Source organism: Lissotriton vulgaris, chromosome 10 (genome assembly GCF_964263255.1).
Source record: "Lissotriton vulgaris chromosome 10, aLisVul1.2, whole genome shotgun sequence".
NCBI lineage: Eukaryota > Metazoa > Chordata > Amphibia > Caudata > Salamandridae > Lissotriton > Lissotriton vulgaris.
The window spans coordinates 93,781,902-93,802,103 of NC_141698.1; the positions used below are offsets into that span (position 1 = coordinate 93,781,902).

Consider the following 20,202-nt stretch of genomic DNA (forward strand, 5'->3'; position numbering starts at 1 on the left):
CGTCTCAATTGGCAGCGATTAACCATGAGATCTATGGGCAACCAGACGCCCCTGGTTATGCAATGGACAGATGGATACTCCCCGGAGGGGATTACATTAAAGCGTTGTATGCGAAGCTGCGTAGATACCCTCTGACTGGGACCACAGCCCAAGCTGTGCATGTGTGGCACGTGGTAACCAAACACCTGTAGTGGGAGCATAAGCTGACGCTCGCTACGCCACTGTGGAGTTCGGAGAGATTATCCGCCACGCATTGTTAACTTGGGTGCCAGTGGGCACGTCGCTCCCGGAAGCCTTCCCCGTTGAGGATAGGGTACTTGACTGGCATCTCCAGATAAAAACATTTCAATAATTTATAGAAAGCTCATTAATAACATGGAAGATCCGTTACAGGGCTGAGAGGGAAGTGGATGGGCGACAGCCTAGAGCTGGATGATTAGGATTGGCAAGTGGAGATATCCTCCCCAAGAGTGGTTGCCATTCCGGTCAGGCTGCCGCTAGTGCAGCTTAAATCCTACACAGATTTTATGTCACGGGTCCGGGCCTGGTAGGCATGGGACGGGCAGAGAGTGACTAGTGCAGACGGGGATGTGGGGAGGTAGCTAGTTTAAGCACATACTCTGGAACTGTCAGCAGATAGAATAGTATTGGGCCGATATCCACGGCATATTGCGATGTCTTAGGGGTGAATCTGCAACCAGAGGCTCGCAGGTGTCTATTGAATGTTTGGGAACCCTCAGATCTTAACGCATATACCACACAATGGGCGACTAGCATGCACAATAGCGAAACGCAATATCGCACAACTATGGGGAGCCAGTCAGCCACCCCGGGTGGGGAAGTGGAAGGAAAACCTAGACTGGTGCATGTTTAGAGACAAGTCGGTCTTCATAGCGAGAGGATGCCCCGGGAAGTGGGGTAGGGTCTGGGGAGCGTGGAACAGTTATAGTGGAGACATTTGTCTCCCACCAAGTTGTCATCGTGAACTGGAGGCTCCTGAAACCCCCCGATTTGTCTATGTAAAATCTGTAAATTATTTGGTATAAGTTATTTGCCTTTGTACTGGAGGTGCCAGCCTGTCCATACTTAATTTGCTGTAAAGTGGTCAAACTGTTTAATAAAAACATAACAAAAATATTTTTTTAAAAAGAACACTTTACCAACCAGGTTTCCATGACAGGGTACATTATGCCACAATACTACAGTAGACCGTTCTGGGAACTTTCAATAGCTCTACGTAGTAGGTCTTATTACTTCCAAATGGAAGCATCACTGGCAGCAAATCATGAGCTCAACTCCACTTAAATGGATAAATGCAAGAGATACTTTATAAAAGAACAGTTCTCAACTCTGGTTCAACAGAAGCAAATGACCCAATTCAAAGTTAATTTATTTTCATAACTTCTGGGTTAAAACTAGCAACAAAAAGCCAAAAGCATGCAAATAGCCAGTTAACATCCGAGAAAATGGAACATGCACAATCCCAACATCTCCTGTTAAATAATCTTAATGGTTTAACTACATTGTAGTTAAAAAGTTGATCAAAAACCTTTCAATTTCTGCACAGAAAAAAGCTCTGTGCCCATCTGTCAAACACTTGTTTTTGAAGTTGCCAACACAGGAAAGCAATTTGAACCTTAAAGTCTTTCTGCCTTTGAGTATGGGGGTGGTGAAAGTTCCTTACACTGGGGCGGGGGGGTTATAGTTCTGGTATCAACTGAAACAAGTTATTCACTGTCTTAGTTAAATACTTCTACACCACAAAGCAAGGGAAACTATATTCTAGAGTTGCCTCGAGATGCTCCTGTATCGCTAGCACCTTCCTACTAAGGCTATGGAATCCTCAAATTAGCAGATGGTGCTCTTAAACTAAGCCCCACCACTTTAAAAAAGAAAAAAAAATTGTGTGCCATGAAAGGCTCAATAAAAGCCCCTCCCATCCTCTCCTGCAGAGAAACCAGCCTCTGCAGAATATAAAGCATTGACAGAAGCCAAAGCAAATGTCTAACACGTCTGAAACTGAAGTGTTTTGGTACTAATCTACTGCAGGTCTTGTACCTGCCTCACGATTGTCCCGAGGCAGACATTAGTTAAATACAATCAAAGTACATCTGCAGACCCCATAAATTTCCATTCACTTTTACAAACATTATGTGGCCAAATTAGCTTGTCAATCTCCATCTCCACTACATCCCACCTTGCCCACCTCTAGTCACCCAACCAATTCACAATCTCTCAATCACCCAAAAAATGGTGCATCAAAAGACAGCAAGCTCAGTTCCAACCATGCAAGGTTTATTGTCTTCACCAATGTGTCCAAATAGGGGCGCAGTAAAATACTGCAGTTGTTTGAAAGTAATAATCATTTTATACAGCACACATGCTTGGTCTCTGGAGCTCGTCTCTTACAGACCGCTGCTATAGTAAAGAAATGAAGCTTTCTACAAACTAGCGTAGAAGATATATTTAGTCCTTTATAAATGAAAGTTAACTGCAATTATCGTGACAAATCCATACTGGGTCTTGGAAAAAAGTGCACTAAACAGGGTTCACCATAGGCAGCGGTCATCTAAACTAAAGGGGACACGCAAACAAATAAAAACTTCCACTTTTTGAAGGTAAATTTTTATTTGACAGACAACAAGTAGGTTTTAAATATTTAGCCCTTTATAACCTCTTAGCAATCCTTTAAAATGCATTTCAGCAGTGTACAGCATTGACCAGTTCAAAAGCAATAGGCGGTCATGATTAACTTGTTAGATTTACACATCAGAAAAAGTTTGCTTTGAGGAATGAGTTTCTCTAAAATGTACTTCCCTTGTACCTCAAAAACACTTATATCTGTGAGTGTACTTCATTATGTTATGACAACAAGACTACAACTGCCTAGATACAAAAAATGAGGCAAGCACAAATTAGACATGAGCTTTAAAAAGTAAACCTCAAATTCCATTTACTTTCAAGTACTATTCGATATTGACTGGGCTTGCAAATTCGACCTTCCTCGCCAAAACTTTACCAAGAAAAATCTGTAAAAGGTTTGCAGAGCAAAGGCTTGCAAGGTGTTACCATTAACGGAACTGAATACATGACCACTAACTGTACTAACAAAATGTTAATCAACTAGTAAGTTGTCAGTGGTGAATAGACGTTTCTTGCTCTTAGTGAATAACCTGAAGAACATCTTTAATAATATGAATCATATCCATTTTAATTAACTGAGCTGATATTCCATGGTCTTTATCTGGTGTAAAACAAACTAATCCCAGAAAAGCTGCTGCAGGATGATACCATATTCCTACACTCTAAGCCAATCAGCAAAAAACAAACATGTTTTGAGGAATTTTTAAAATAAAGCACCATTTTCAATGGTGTACACATGAAATATACTATTTCTTAAGATAAAGATCCCTCAAAAATGTTACCTACCTCGTTTCCAACGTTGGGCAGAGTAACTCTACAGCACCACAATAAATAGCAGTTATGGAAACTGAGCAGCTTTATGCATGTTTTTAATGCTTCCACTCTGAAGCATTACTGGCAGCAGTTCATAAGCTCACATCCCCAATACTATAGAAAAATGCAAGCTGTGGTTTAATATTGAATTGTTGTCACATATGGTTCACCAGAAGCAAATGACCCAATTTAAACTCCACTAACGTTCAGGACGTCTGGGTTTAAATATTGCCGTAAAATGCCAAGAACATGCAATTATTGTTTTACCTGTTAGAACAGTAAATTACATGCTCAATCCCAGCACTACCTGTTAAACCATTATCTTTGTTTACTATTACCTACTCCTCAGACCATAAGGTTCAAATCGAACAAGGAACCTTTCAAGTGGTGCAAAAAATAATCTCTAAACAGACCCATCGATTGAACTCTCTAGGATTTATAAACTGAGAAAATCGTGGGTAGCGAGTAATGATTTAATTTCTATTACACTATTTGAACCAGATACCTACTGCTAAATACTTGGCCACAAATACAATGAATAAAGTACACTGCATCCAAGCAAATGGCCAACATAAACTTTCATGCTTTAACATTAATTATATGCCTTTAATCCCATTAAAAAATTGTCAAAGGGAAGTTAGAGTGCATTAAAAAAAATTAGGTAGGTTCATGATATTTTTCAAATAAAACTTCAATCAATCTGAAAATCTGTTGGCAAATTCATGCTTCTGGTTTTATAAACATTGCCTTGGCTCCTCCACACTGAATGAACGAAATCTGCGATCCTTTAGAAGAAAGGTGGCAGTCACTTTAAGCAGCTACAGAACATGCTTAATGTTTTCCACAGGTATGATCCACAAGCGCATTCTAAAGAGACAAACAGTGCCCCCTGTGTAGGTCTCATTTCCAAATGAAAGTGAACGAGAAAATGCATTTGAATGATTTTCTTGAATAAAATTGGTCCTTACACATATAAACGGCAGTAAACTAAGAAAGCAAATGCCTGTAAGGAAATGTATCTGCAGCTGCATGTCCAGAAATCCTGCCCATAAGTGATCGCTTTGTGTTAGTTTAGTTAAACTGAATGCAATGGGCCGTGACGGGCTAGCTAAGAACATGTTTGCTAGTAATGGGTCTGGAAGAATACAGGCCATGAAGCCTTGCAAATTAAAATGTTGTAGTACTGCCCACAAAAATGGCATATTTAAGATTTGTCTGTGTTCAAATGCCAAGTAAATAGTCTAATAACAAATGGACAGAAATAAAACGTATTTTCTCATTCCTTCACTACATAGATGGCCAAATCTATTTTACCTCTTGATAGGGCAATGTAAATCCTTTCGCCCAAAAAAAAACCATTGACACCTCACCATTAAATGAAAACAAATTGTTAAACATCTTTATAATAGATTTCCAGTGCCTTAACTGTAGATTTTCTTCTATTTGTTTGCATTCTCTAAACGTGTGCACTGACTTTCTAACAATGCTGTGGATCACCCTAACAGTATTACACTTAAGTTAGCATGGAGTGTATCTATTGGAAAAAGATTTTCTAAAGCAGTTTTAGCACTACAAAACAATATCAATTAATAGCTCAGCCACTTTTTAAATATTTTAGGTCCCGTATCATTCGTGTGATGTAGTTTTGGGAGTGTAAGCGTGTAACAGACCCAACACTGCACAATTATTCTAATAACAGTATTTCGGCTGAAGGATCACTATATTCACCTCACACACACCTTGCTTGCGAGACTGGCAGCCCACAATTCCTCTGAACGCCAATGAAAACACAAGTATTTAGTCAATCGAAACTGCTTTGATGGTAAATAGATTTTCTTCATTAATCATCTGCTCTTAAAAACAATCTTGTAAAACCCTCTCCTTCCGTAGATTCGGCAGAACTACTCCTTGGAAACATGTAATTGTGCATGTAAACAAGGATTAGACGGTCCAAAGATGCCATGAGCAGCAATGTAGAAGTAACACTGAAGACAAAATGATCTGGTTCACAATCTTAATAGGACATGCGCCGATTCAGCATCATATGCCCACTTCCTAAAATAGAGTTTCAGTTGGGACGTGTGATATGTGCTTCCACACACCTGCGCTCCTTCAATACATTTAGGCTCCGATGGTTTGGGGCCTCATTTTATTTAATCATGAAAGGAATGTTTGAAAGTACTTAAGACTACTACACCACAAATAACACTGCTATTAAAACTTAACTCTGGTTAAAAGTTCAAGGGAAAGTGAAAATATGTAGTAATTTCTAGCTTGAAAAATATGGATGCCTAAGAAAGTATAAAAAGATTACTACAAACATTATTCAAGAATCTTACATTAGTTAATTCAAAATATGTTTGAACATTAAAAAAAAGGCAAATGCTCATTATAAACCAACTTACAACCTTATTATCAGTACAAACTGCAGTTAATCGACCAAATAATTTCTCCCTTTGGGTTAAATCATGGCGAAAAGCGAGAATTACAAATGAAGACATTACAAACCTATAAAGGGTTTTGCAATATACTTCGCCCAAAAAATTGGAGAAACCTTGGGAGGAAAAAACCCTTGAGCTTGTAAACTGCTTTTTAGTTACAGGTTAAACATTAAGGTTTATATAAAATCTGCTTACGTTTCCAACGCAACAGTGCAAAGAGTGCAAGATTTTTCACTACTTTTCTAGAACCCACTTATGAAAAGGTATTTTCCCTCATTCGCATGTTCACAGCACTGTATAAATGTAACCACCTAGTGGACAGTTCAGTATTAAAATCCGTCAGCTTCAGAGGCAGTATTTAAGTTAAAAAAAAATTCAAAAACATGCCAACGTTTTTATTAAAAGTTATTTTACTAATCCACACCTTTAAAAAAAGCAACTCATTCATGTCAACTTGCCTTTCCAATAGTTATTCTGGAGCAAACACCTGGAAGAACTGGGGTCCTTGTTTTAAATATGTGGTAAAGATGTACTGTAGATATACTAAAAATGCAAATGCAGTGAAATATATTTTAAACCTTAAAACTAGTCAATTTGTTCCGAGCCGACGTGCCAACAAAAGCCTATTTTATTCAGTACAAGCCTCTATTGTTATGACGGCCAACAGGAAAAAGGTTACTCCTGTCAAGTACAACTAAAATGGCCATTTAAATACTTTTTAGAGGCTGCAAAATCCATATAAATGCAATACTAATAGGTATTCCCAAAAAGTACTTATTACAACTGTTATTCATGTAATGATTTCAAAAGACAATTCAGTTGTGAACTGCGATTTCAGATTTTCATGGTGAACATTTGGGAGGGGCGTGCAACCTCAAAAGGAAGCGTCATTTTGAAAAAACATTTCAAGAACTGCCACGACATGAAGAGTATAATCAATGTGCGTTTTTAAATTCATATTGTTTCCATTTTGGTTGAACTTACAGACCCCTCCCTCCCCCTTTAAGGCAGGTTAGGTGCTGCTCAAAGATATGCAAGACATGCCTAGCTATACACTTGATGCTTTATAAATTTAGTGCAGAATAGGTTATAATTCTGGTAATAAGTCAGTCACAAATTTTCCGTTCCAGTAGCGGTTGTAGCAGGATAAGATGCTTAAGAATCTGCACTCTGATACATGCATTATCAAATGGGTGTGGCCCATGGCTGCACTTCATATGTAGTACCAAGTCTGCAATCCATATATAAAGCATATTAAACAGACGAATATTGGGCGGCAAAGAGGCAGCACAAGGTCTACAATACATCTCCTCAGAGGAAAACCATAGTACTTGATCATTAACTCCCGTCAGCAAATGTAGTTCTTAAATATGCTCCAACAGCACAGTGAAACCATGCACTGTACCAGAAACTCCTCAATGCATTCATTTCATTTAGTGATCTCAGGTGTTTTCTAATCAGTTACATTCCGACTACACTAGCTTTCAAGAAAAGTTCCAACCAAGTTCCATAGAAAGTTGCCTAGAGTCGTTTTCTGTAGTCAAGGCTTTCAACGTGGCAATTGTATCTTGTCATAGTTTACATGAAATAAAATAGTAAAAATTTTGCAGCATTCAATACTGAGTCTTCACATCCTTGAACCTCTTTCTTGCAATATCTGAAAGGCAAAGAAATTGCAATTAATATTTTGGAAGCAATACTATTCAAAACAGATTGCAATGTGACTGTACATCACCCATCTCATTAGGCCTATGCAAAGAAGCACCAAATCTTATGATTTTAAGCTTCAGAAGCATAAACGTTTCTCAGGCCGTACGGAATTATTAAAACCTGGATATATATTTTTTAATGAGGCCTGGAAGGCCTCGTTTGCTGGTCCACCAAAACAAAGAATACTTAATTGGGAATCGGGTCAAATCCTAGCACAAGTTTGAAGATTCAGGACCGCCAGCGGATCTGAATACATTCACGAACCTTTGAAATTTTCCTGGCAATAAATGATTAACATTTGCAGAGCCCCGGAGGAAAAACAGAAACAAAAAATAAACTGGGCAGACCCTATATACAGTTCCAAGATTAATGCTAAAACAAATACCTTCAGAAACAATGGTTACTAAAGTCAAGCAAAATCACACATTCTCACATGAAAATGTAGATTATGTTTGCAAGTAACAATGACAGGACGTCCCAGAAAAAAGGAGAGGGGACACTTCAAAGGTAATTTTTGATGTTGGAAAAAGGTACGTGAAAAGCAAACATCCATTGCCAGCATTTGTCAGATGAAGTGAAAAAAAGCAAAGTGATTAATAGCATTTTACAATTGCCCTTAAAACGTCCTCCCTCACCTGCCGTTTAATACCTTGACTTTCTCAGATGGAGAGAAGGAAAATAATAGTTACATACCTGTAATCTGTGGTTCTCCAGTATTGGTGTCTTTCATAGATTCACATGCCTGAATCATTTCCCATCAGAGTGCGAGTCCAACGGTATATAAAACAAGCACTGGCGTTGCCAATAGGTCTCGCAGTAGGACAGTTTGAGCTATTGGTCTTGTAAATGACATTTTTTTTAGTTTGTGTTGGTTTTGAAAATAGCTAAATTAATCTCTTTGTCATTTACAATGCCAATAGTTATAACTTTCACCATGCCCATCTAGTCAAAGGAAGCGTACAACCTCTGTATAAGCAAGGGATATTCATTATTAGCAATCATCATTTAGCCCCTTGCGATTTTAAACCAAGTATAATAATATTGAAATCAACACAAGTCCCATAAGGCAACCTATTTCTGCTAAGAAGCCATCAGTCTGAACGTGTTGCATATATCATGGACTCTCTTATCAGTTACAGATGGGTGCCCCTTGCTGGTGGAGAGTTTGGAGGTGAAGGGGGCTCAGAAAGGTGAGCTCACTCCCCAACTGTAGTATCCTCCGGAACATGACTGCAGAATACTCGCTTCAACTCGGAAGCACCAGTTATCAGCAGGATTCAGCCTCGGCTCCTCCAACCAGCGGCACGCGCACACACCCCACTTAGGTGCAGCTAAGCGCCAATTCAAGTGACAGGGAGTCGCAGACGTGCAGGCGAACACAGAACTCCTCAGAGTCACATGTTCACATTCTTTCAAGGCGGGTCTTTCCATAAGACAGGGAAGGAGCGGCCAGGCAAGGCACAAACAACACAGATGCAATAGCACCTACTAGCACTGAGAGGGGACATTGGAGGAAGAACGGTTTAAGAGAATGGAGGAGAGGACAGGAGAGTAGCGAGGGGTGAGATAGCAAAGAGGGAAAAGTCTGGAAAAGAAGAGAACTGATAGAGGCGAGAGTAGGAAAGAAAATAACAGAAGGGTGAGGTAGTGGTGAATGAAGGAGGGGTAAGAATAGAATGACTGAGTGAAAGGAGGAGGGCGGAGTAGGGGGGATAGATGGTGAATGAAAGAGAGCGAGGGATGGGGTGGGGCGAGACATAATAAAGTAGGGAGAGTAAGAGAGGCAGAAAGTGAAGGCACGGGATGGCGCGAGGATGGCTGTGTCAGACAGTGAAGTGAAAAGGAGACACATGGAATGGCGGCGGAGGGGAGAGGAGACAGTAAATGGCAAAGGAAAGACGAATCGGGGACTGTGAGGAGTGGTGGGGGAAAACCATGAGGGAGACGCATGCACGGAGACAAAGTGAAACACGTACCTGATAATGCAGAGCGGCCAGGAATCGGAAAGTACGGCCGGCGGACGGCCATGAATAATTAGGGGAGGAGAAGCCGCACAGCGCACGCTGGGAGAAGCCCTTTGATGTGCTGTGCGGCCGTCTATGCACATGCTTGGTTGGTCACGTGAACTTAATGAAAACCGCAGCGCAAGAAGCCCTTGGTTTGACGAGGATTTCGAGCACTTGAATTCTCGCTCCGCTCAATGCGCTTGCGCGCATTGATAGGTCGCGAGACCGAAAAAGCAATAATATGCCTATAATAAACAAAAAACCTTGGTAATACACAACCAGGAAGTAAAGTAGCCCCAAGCTACAAGAGAAAAAACTTCCACACTCATGACTATCAGTCATTTTGTATAGTCCAAACTGCAGCCAATCAGGCGACAGCACCCACCAGAATGTTGTCCCCAGAGGCTCAGGCTCTCAGATTTTCTCGCACGGGAGTAAGCAAAACATCATAGCCTAAACCAGCCTCTGAGGGGAGGTGGGCGGATTGCATGTGAATCCATGAAAGACACCAATACTGGAGAACTACATATTACAGGTAACTATTGTTCTTCTCCAGTATTAGGGGTGTCTTTCATAGATTCACATGCCTGAAACAGAATAGAAAGCAGTACATAACAATGCTCGTTAGACGCTCCTTGTATCACAGTATACATATAATAAAAAGCATAAGGAATATCATAAACATACACAAATGCATTAGTGGTAGCATATGCATACTAGATCAAAATACATTACATATTGTAAATAAGCATCTAAAAAGAACAAGTGGAGGAGGGAGAACAGAGGCTCGCCTTATTGAAACAGATTGCGGAGAACAGCTCGGCCAACTGACGTATCTGCTTCACTTGAAGCGTCCAAACAGTAATGTTTGGTAAAAGTGTGTCTGCTGGACCAGGTTGTCGCTCTGCAGATCTGATGAAGAGGCACCCCAGCAAAGAGCGCGGTAGATGAGATTGCTCTCGTAGAATGCACCCTCGGGGTCGTCTGTAAAGACCTTCCCGCCTGCTGACATAGGCTAATCGTTGCAGACATCCAACGTGCTATGGTCTGCTTGGATACAGAATAGCCTTGACGTAGTCTTCCATATGCCATAAATAGCTGATCTGATTTCCGAATTGTTGAAGTTCGTTGAAGATAGAACTTGAGACACTTCCTGACATCCAGGGAATGCAAGGCTCTTTCATCCATTGTTTGAGGATTTGGAAAGAAAGTCTTCAAAATTATCGGTTCATCAAGGTGAAAATCCGTAGGTACTTTAGGCATGTAGTTGGGATTGGTACAAAGCACCACCGAATTGGAAGTGAACTGTAGAAAAGGTGATTTCACCATAAAAGCTTGAATGTCGCTGACCCTCCTAGCTGAAGTCCGCGCTAAAAGGAGATACCTTCCAGGAAAGGAACTTTAGATCCACCTTATGAATAGGTTCAAAGGGGTGACGCATGAGTTGAGCGAGCACCACATTCAAATACCAAGAATGAGGCGGGCGCCGGACAGGAGGAAACCTTCGAAATAGTCTCTTAAAAAATTGCTGGATAACTAGTAGAGAGAGTTAGAACCATCCCGACGGAACCTTGAGATAGCTGCCAAGAATACTTCCAACGTGGAATGCGATAAACCTGATTTTGCCAATTGAAGAAAGAACGGTAAGATCTGTTCTGGTCTGGCATGAATTGGATGCAAATTGACAGATTGACACCAGGCGCAAAATCTTTTCCATTTAAGTTTGTATGTTTTAATCGTGGCAGGTGCCCTTGCATGGACTAATACTTCTTGACAATCCGCAGGGATATCTAAGTTTGCGAATTCAAGGTGTTGAGGAGCCAAGCTGCTAATCTCAAGGAGGCTGGGTCTGGGTGACAGACTTGACCCTGCTGGATGGACAGAAGGTTCGGTATAGGTGGAAACTGAATGAGATCGCACTCCAAAAGGAGAAGTTAGGTGAACCAGTATTGGCGCGGCCATCTGGGAGCAATGAGAATGAGACGACAAGGCTGTTTCTTCATCTTGCGGATGACTCTGGGAACCAACGGAATCGGAGGAAAGGCGTATGCATATATCTGTGACCAGTTTATCGAAAGTGCATTCCCGCACGAGTCCTTGTGGGGAAACCAGGCTGCGAAGTGTGGGCATTTGCGATTCTGACTTGTTGCAAAAAGGTCCAGATCGGGGCGGCCCCACTCCCGAAAGACCCGGTCCAACGTTGGTTGATGATCTCCCATTCGTGATTGGGAATTGCAGATCTGCTGAGGGAATCTGCTAGAACATTGGAGATCCCCGGACATGGACAGCCGAGATGCTGATCCCCTGACTCAATGGTCCAGTCCCAGATCTCCTGGGCTTGTTCAGAGAGCAGGGCTGACTTTGTACTGCCCGGTTTAAGAAATGCATACTTGTTGTATTGTCTGTCCGAATTAGTACCGAGGCCCCTTGGATGACTGTTCGAAAGGATTTCAAGGCCAAGAAAATGGTTCACAGCTCCAGGAGATTGATGTGCCACTTCTTTTGTTGCACATTCCACTTTCCGTTGACAGTCATTCCCTGAAGGTGTGCTCCCCATCCCTAGAGAGACGCGTCCGTGGTGATCGTGAAGCTTGGCGCTTCAGCTAGGAATGCACATCCCTCCTGTAAATTCTTTATCTGAGTCCACCAGAGAAAGGCTTCTCGCATCAGAGGAGTTATGTGAATGATGTCGTCAAATGACCCCAAAACCTGCAACCATTGGAGGTGGAGTTCTTCTTGCAAAGGTCTCATTCTGAGACAGTTGGGTATCAGAAGGATGCAGGATGAAATCATCCCTAGGAAAGATTTGAACATCCGAACTGAAACGTACTCCTTCTTGCAATAGGCGAGCTAACTTGCAGATCTTGTGTTGGCTTTCTTTTGAGACGAAAGCCTGAGTGAGTTTGGTGTCCAGTGTGGCTCCCAAGAAGGACTTTCTTCGTGGCGGAATGAGATGGGATTTCTTGAAGTTGATGGAAAGACCCAGCGACTGGAAAAGTGATAGGCATCTTTGAATGTGATCGCTCGCTTTTGCAAAAGAACTCACCTCGATAAGGCAATCGTCCAAGTATGGGAAGATCTGAATGCCCTCTAAGCAGAGGTGTGCCGCCCCCGGAGCCAGAACTTTTGTGAAAACACAGGGCGCTGATCGAAGTTCAAAGGGGAGTACTTTGAACTGAAAATCCCTGCCAGCCACTCTGAATAGTAGGAATTTTGTGTGTCTGGGGAGGATCTGCCCATGAAAAGAAGGGTCTTGAAGGTTGAAGGTGGCCATGTGATCCCCATTGAGAGAAGCGGGAGGATTTCTTGAAGCATTAACATCCGGAATGACAACTTTTTCAAGTATTTGTTGAGGGCGCGTAGGTAGAGGACAGGGCGCCATTCTCCCGATTTTTTCAGAATGAGGAAAAACCTGGAGTAAAAATCTGTTCCTTTTTGCAAATAAGGGACCTTTTCTATTGCTCCCTTTCCATATCATCAAATTTATCTGGGTGAACAACTCCTTGATACGAGCTGGAGGTGGGTCCTTGGGAGGAGATTTGAGGGATCTTGATGAATTCTAAATTGTGGCCCCTGGCCACTATATCCAGGACCCACTTGTCTGTAGTAATTGCAAACCAGTTAGAGAAGAAACTGGATATTTTTCCTCCAACTTTTGACTGGGGGAGGGGAGAGATGGTGGCGTGTCTCATGGTTTCTTATTGGAATCTCTTCCACGGTAGGTGGATTTTCTCCTGGACTGCGTGTAGGAGTTACCTCGCTGTCCATAAGACTGCTGTTTGTAGGGCTGGTATCTCTGGTTAGTTTGCGAGGTTTGGTATGACCTCTGCTGATTATAGTTTCCTCTGTTGGTATAGGATTCACGCCCTTTAGCACCTCGAAAGGATGACCTACAAAACTGAAGGCTACCCAAAGATCTCCCAATCTCCTTGTCCTTCTTGATAGCCTGGAAGGCCTCGTCAACATGTTGGCCAAAAAGAAACTTGCCATCAAATGGCATGTCAACTATTTTAGTTTGGGCCGCTTGGCGAAAATATGTGGATTTTAGCCACCCCTGCCTTCTCAACACAGCTGCACCCGCTAGGTGCCGGAAACCTGTAGACGCCACATCTACTGCTGCGTCAATCATCTCTGCTGAGCTCACCTTCTCGCAATATCTGCCTCACCTCCGACTTTTTCAGGTTCTGGTAACATTTCTACGTAAGGGGAAATGTCAGACCACAGTTGTCTGTCGTATTTCCCTAATATCGCTAGGGAATTCGCGGCACGTACAGTTAGCTGCCATCGTGGAGACCTTTTTTCCGATTGAATCCAATCATCTGCCATCCCTATCTGGTGGAGCAGATATAGGCGAAGAGGAGTTCCTGGCCCGTATCTATGCCGCTTGGGCAACGACCGAATCAGCCTTAAGTTGGCCTATTAGGCATGTAGGAGATTTGTCCGGTACATTATATTTCCTGTCCAACCGGGGCCAGACAGTGGGAAGAGAATTGGGTGTTGGTATAATTTTTAAACCTTCCTTCCATATGAAGTCAATAATGGGAATAGTTTTGACCTGTTTTCTTGGCTGGTCTGTAAAGTCATAAAGAAAACAATCAGCCTTCTTTGCTTCCAATGGTATTAGAAATCTTTTAGTAGCCCTATCCATCAGTAGATGGAAGCCTCCAACGTCTACTGGAGGGGACTAGCCGCAGCTGGTGCAGAAGGTGATGGCGTCTGAATTTGGTACTCATCCCACTCTGACAGACATCTTCATCCGTGGTGTTAGCCTCCTGAGAATGAGGAGATGGCACTGGAGAAGGTGGTCTTGGCGATCTCAAAGAAGATTCAGAGTCCTGAGGCACAGGAGTTGATGGGAGAGCCGCCGACGGGGTAGTCTTAGTAGACGACGAAGCCGTTGTCGAGGTGGTTTTCGCCGACGGAGCACTCGAATGAATTGTTCTTTCTTTCGTCGCCGACGGAGCGTCGGCGATAGATGGCCTTCCCTTAGTCGACGAGATAGGTCTTATTGATACCGAAACCAGCGTCGAAGGTGAAGAGGCCTACGACATGATCTTAGGCTTCGACGATGAGGTGTCTGTTGACGTTGAAGTAGCGTCAACGACTATAATAGTCGACGAAGGAGCAGTCGACTAGCCAGTCGACGGCGAGGTCTTCTGAGGAAAAACCTTCTCAGGAAGCTTTTTCGACGCCAGAGACTTTCCAGTCTTTTTAGGGGGCGAAATAGAGGATTCAGAAGGTGGAGAAGCCTTTTTTTGTAGAAGGCAAGCCAGAGCCCTTGGAGGGCTGAACTTTGCTTAACACTTTAGCCCCAGGAGAAGATAGATCTTCAGCCATCCTCTTTCTGGAGGATACAGATGACCCTGAAGCCACACTTCCCACTTCAGATAAAGGGTTATCCTGGTCTTTAATCTTCTGTAGCCACAGAAGTAGGTGTCCTTCCCTATCTCTGAGGGTCTTCTGAGGAAAGGTCGTGCAGATCTTGCAATCTCTCACCTCATGATCAGGATGCAGGGAGTAGATGCACTTTTTGTGGGAATCTTCTTTGAAAAACTGGAGCTTCCCACAAGATTCACAAGGCCTGAAGAGAGATTTTTTAGTAGATAACATCCTAAGGATAGAAATCGAGGTCAGAAAAGAGAAGTACTGAGCAGAGCTCCGGGAGACTCCCTTCACACGACGTGTGGTAGAAAATCTGAGAGCCTGAGCCTCTGGGGAGAATATTCTGGTGGTTGCTGTTGCCCGATTGTCTGCAGTTTGGGCTATACGAAATGACTATGATAGTGAAAGTTTCTCTTGTAGCTTGGGGCTACTTTACTTCCTGGTTGTGTATTACCAAGGTGTTTTGTTTATTACAGGCATATTATTGCTTTATGTACCGTGGGACTCCCAACTCAGACTGGGGATGATTCAGGCAGGTGAATCTATGAAAGACACTCCTAATACTGGAGAATATTACTTACACTGTCAGCATCCGTTCGTGGCATGCAGTGTTGCGCATTCGCATGCTGTCTATACTCCTGCCATCTAGTGTTGGGCTCCGACTTGTGCAAGTTGTTTTTGTTTGAAGAAGTCAGAGTCACGAGGTGTGTTTGCTACGCCTATGGTATACAATGCACAAGTATATCGGCACCACAGTCAGGTTGTTTTTCCTGCCCAGAATACTACGATGTAGATGGAGCATTGAGATAACCATGTGAAGCAAAGAATTAAGGTAAGAGTATCTGCAACTGAACGCAGTTGGCAAGGAGGGTGGGCGCATATGAATCTACAGCACTACATGCCACAATGTCTTACAGCATAAGTGACCTTTTCTGTTTGTGACATGTGTAGCTGTAGATACAAAAGCTATACATAAAGTAGTCCTCTCCAAAAGCAGTGGCTTAGACGGAGGATGTAGCAGAATACTGAAACAGTGTGCACAAGACAAACTGGCCCACTCTAGCTTGTCAAGCCAGGACATCCACACTGTAATGTTTAAAGTATGAGGAGTGGACCAAGTAACTGCTTTACAGATATCAGCTAGTGGTATATTCGCCAAAGCAAACCATAGAAGTACCTTTTTTGCAGGTGGAATGGGGTCTGGGAGGGACAGGTAGGGAACTTTCAGCTTTAGCATAACAAGTCAGAATACACTAAACAAGCCAAGCAATCCCTGCTTTGGAAATGGAATGCCACTTGTTTGGCTCTAGTAGGGCACAAAGTTGTCTTACAAAACTGTTTTGTTCTATCCACCTAATACCGCCCTTTATTCATACAATGTAAGGCACGTTCCGCTATAGACCCCGAATGTGGTAAGAAAACTGGCAACTCAATCGTTGGAGATGAAAACGAATAGTTTCTTACCTGTCGGTGTAGTTTTGCAGCTTGATGATCTTTCTGGATTCACTATGCTGTGCATATTCCGCGGTCTTGTGGTTGGGTCCGGATTCGTAGTCTTTTCTCTCTTTTTTTTTTTTTTTTTTGTGGCCCAGGTGGGCGTCGGCGTCACCCTTCCTTGGGTGTATTTCCGGTGACGTCGGCATGCTTCCTGCGGAAGCTCCCATCCCTGGGCGCCATCTTCGGATTCTTTTTTTCGTGTTTCCTTCGTTTCCGAAGTGATGGCAATGTTCTATGTAGGTGATTTTTCCTTAACCGCCTTGTATGTAAAATCCATTTTATCTCTTCATCTTCTTTTTTTTTTTTTTTGACCACCCCTTTTCTCTCCAGCCTCATCTTTCTGGCGGAGGTGGGTGGGTTCGCTAGTGAATCCAGAAAGATCATCAAGCTGCAAAACTACACCGACAGGTAAGAAACTATTCGTTTTGCAGCGTGAATCTTTCTGGATTCACTATGCTGTGCATAGATTTTGTAGCGGTTTGTCATTTCCGTGGCGGCTGGGTGGAAGATGAGTTCTGGTGTCTGAATATGTGCTGGAGCACCTTTTGTCCGACTTGCGCTTCCTTGTTCATCTGCACATCCACGCAGTAGTGTTTTGTGAACGTGTGCACTGAAGCCCATGTTGCCGCCAGGCATATGTCTTGTATGGGCGTGTTAGCCAGGAAGGCTATTGTGGCCCCCTTCTTCCTAGTGGAGTGTGCACGCACTCCCTCGTCTAGTTCCTGTCCTGCCCTGTTGTGGCAGAGCTGAATCGTCTGTGCTATCCATCGTGCAATAGTGTTCTTCGTTACTGCTTTGCCCATGTAACTGTTGGCGAATGACACAAAGAACTGCTTCGTTTTTCTGTGCTCCTTTGTCCTTTCAATGTAATGCATGACCGCCCTTCTGGCGTCTAAGGTGTGCAGAGCTCGCTCAGCGCTATTGGTTGGTTTTTGGAAAAAACTCGGTATCTGTATGGACTGGTTCATGTGGAACCTGGAGACCACCTTCGGCATGAAGTGTGGGTCCGTCCTCATCACAACCCTATCACTATGTATTTGTATGTAGGGTTCCTGTAGCGTCAGCGCTTGTAGTTCGCTTACCCTGCGTAATGACGTTATAGCAACTAGGAAGGCTGTTTTCATGGTTAGCATCTTTAAGGAGGCCCTGTGCAGTGGTTCAAAGGGCTCCTTCATGAGTTCCGTGAGAACTACGTTCAAGTTCCATGCTGGTGGTGGCACCCGCTTGGGCGGTGCGATCCTCTTCGCTCCTTCCAGGAACCTCTTGACAACCTGGGATGTGAAGAAGCTCCTGCCCATCTCACCCCTTGTGTAGGCTACTATAGCCGCTAAGTGAACCCTCAAGGAGGATGAACTGAGTTTTTTGTCCAGCAAGTGTGTCAGGTATCGCAGCACTGTGGAGTCTTTCTTCATTTTCTTGTGAAGTTGTTCACGTTTGCACCACATCGTGTATCTTTTCCATTTTGCGACATAGCACCGCCGTGTGCTCGGCCTCCGTGCCTCCCGAAGGACCCTGAGGGTGCTCTCTGGCAGTCTCAAATGTGCAAACTCTATGTCCTCAGGAGCCATGCTACTAGGCTCATGGTCTCTGGCTCTGGGTGCAGCACCTCTCCGTTCTGCATGGAGAGCAGGTCCTTTCTTCTGCCGAATCTGTGGGGTGCACTCTGTGACATCTCCATGATCTGCGAGTACCATGTCTGCCTCGCCCACTGTGGCGCGACCAGTATCAGGGTCATCTTGCTCGCTCTGCACTTGCTCAGTACTCGGTGTATCAGTGGTATCGGGGGAAAAGCGTAGGCAAATGTCCCGGACCAATCTATCCATAGGGCATTCCCAAGGGACCCCTTTTCGGGTAGTCTGGATGCGAAGTACTGGCATTTCGCATTCTGGCGTGTTGCAAACAGGTCCACTGATGGCGTTCCCCACCTGTTGAATAACCACCTCGTTTCCTGAGCATTGAGCTCCCACTCGTGGGATGCCGATGTCTGTCTGCTCAGCCAGTCTGCCTGAATGTTCTCCTTCCCTGGTAGGTGTATGGCTAGCAGGTCTATCTGTAGAGGGATGGCCCATCTCCATATCTCCTGTGCCAGTGTTGAAAGCGTTGTTGACTGTGTTCCACCCTGCTTGTTGATGTAGAACATCGCCGTGGTGTTGTCTGTCTGCAGTAACACCCTTTGCTTGTACAGTCTTGTCTGGAAGGCTTTCAGTGCAAGGAAGATTGTCTTCAATTCTAGGTAATTGATATGCTTTGTCGCATCTGCTGGCGTCCACAGTCCGCTCACTTTGAGCTCCTCCATGTGAGCGCCCCATACCTTCAGGGATGCGTCTGTGGTGATGGTCACTGTCGGAGTTGGGGGTGTTAGAGGCTTTCCCCTTGTTAGGTTCTCCATGGTCCACCATGTCATCTCCCTTTGCACTGCGTGCGTCACCACCACAAGATCCTCCCAACTGCCTGACGCCTGTGACCACTGTTCCTGGAGCCATTCCTGCATGGGTCTCATGTGTAGCCGCACATTCGGCACCAGGTGGATGCATGATGCCATCATCCCCATGATCTTGCTCGCCGTCCTCGCTGTCCGAGCTTGCCCCTTCCGGTAGAGGCGAGTTTCCTTGACCAGCGCCCTTGCTCTCTTCTCGCTGGGGAACACCTTGGCCTGCACGGTGTTGATCACTGCCCCCAGGAAGGTCTTCACTTGCTCCGGTTCCATTGACGATTTTTCCCAATGGACGGAGAACCCCAGGTTTATGAGCGTGCTCGTCACTGTCTGTGCGTGGTGTTTGCACCTTTGGTACGAACTCGCCTTCACCAACCAGTCGTCTAGATAAGGGTATACGTGTATCCCCTGTCTTCGTAGGTGTGCAGCAACTGCTGCGAGGCACTTCGTGAATACCCTTGGTGCTGATTTGAGTCCGAAGGCCAGCGTTGTGAACTGGTAGTGGCCTCCCCCGATTGTGAACCTGAGCATATGTTTGTGCTTTTTGTTCATCGGTATGTGCAAGTAGGCGTCCTTGAGGTCTATCGTGACCATGAAGTCTCCGACCTGCAGTTGCGGTAGCACCTCCTGCAGGGAGGTAATTTTGAATTTCTGTGTTCTTATGAATTTGTTGAGGAACCTCAGGTCTAGGATGGGCCTCATCTTGTCGTCTACCTTTGGTACCAGGAAGTACGTCGAGTAGACTCCCTTGTTCCTTTCCTTGAATGGGACTCGCTCTATGGCCTGCTTTTGCAGAAGTTCCTTTACCTCTTCCTGAAGCCTCGCCAGCTGGTCTCCTGCTGGCGGTCTTCCCCTTGGTTTCCTGCTTGTTGGCCTTTTCTCCAATTCCAGGCAATACCCGAATTGGATGATGTTTAGGATCCATTTGTCTGATGTGATTTCTCTCCATTCCTGGAGGTAAAATTGCAATCTTCCTCCCACTGGTGTCATGTGGTCGTAGGTGTTTTGATTGTCCCGACCCCTTGGTACGTGGTGCCCCCCCGGGTCCTTTCTGTGGCTGGGCACCCAGAGTTCTGTGGAGTCACTTCGAGGAGGGCTGCTGCCCCCCCTCTCCTATTCTGGCCACGTCCGTTTCTTCCTCGAAAGGACTGACCTCTTGGTTGGTACTGCCAGGACTGTTTCTGCTGACCTTGCTGTCCCTGTGAGTCTGCCTGGTGCGTTTGCTGGAAAACCTGGTGTGATGTACCTGGTTGGTTTCCACCTCTCCCGCCGGGCC

The 20,202-nt window shown here is 44.2% G+C and overlaps 1 protein-coding gene across 2 annotated transcripts in view; it reads right to left on the reverse strand.

The window, feature by feature from the left end:
- Nucleotides 1-2,609: 2,609 nt before the first annotated feature.
- The window catches only part of KCTD5 (potassium channel tetramerization domain containing 5), a 234,478-nt gene continuing 216,885 nt past the window's right edge, over nt 2,610-20,202 (reverse strand). For both annotated transcript variants that reach the window (XM_086940587.1, XM_086940586.1), the window contains one exon: nt 2,610-7,554. In XM_086940587.1, the coding sequence (XP_086796713.1) occupies nt 7,525-7,554 (30 nt within the window). In that variant the 3' untranslated portion in view covers nt 2,610-7,524. The remainder of the gene's footprint in view (nt 7,555-20,202) is intronic.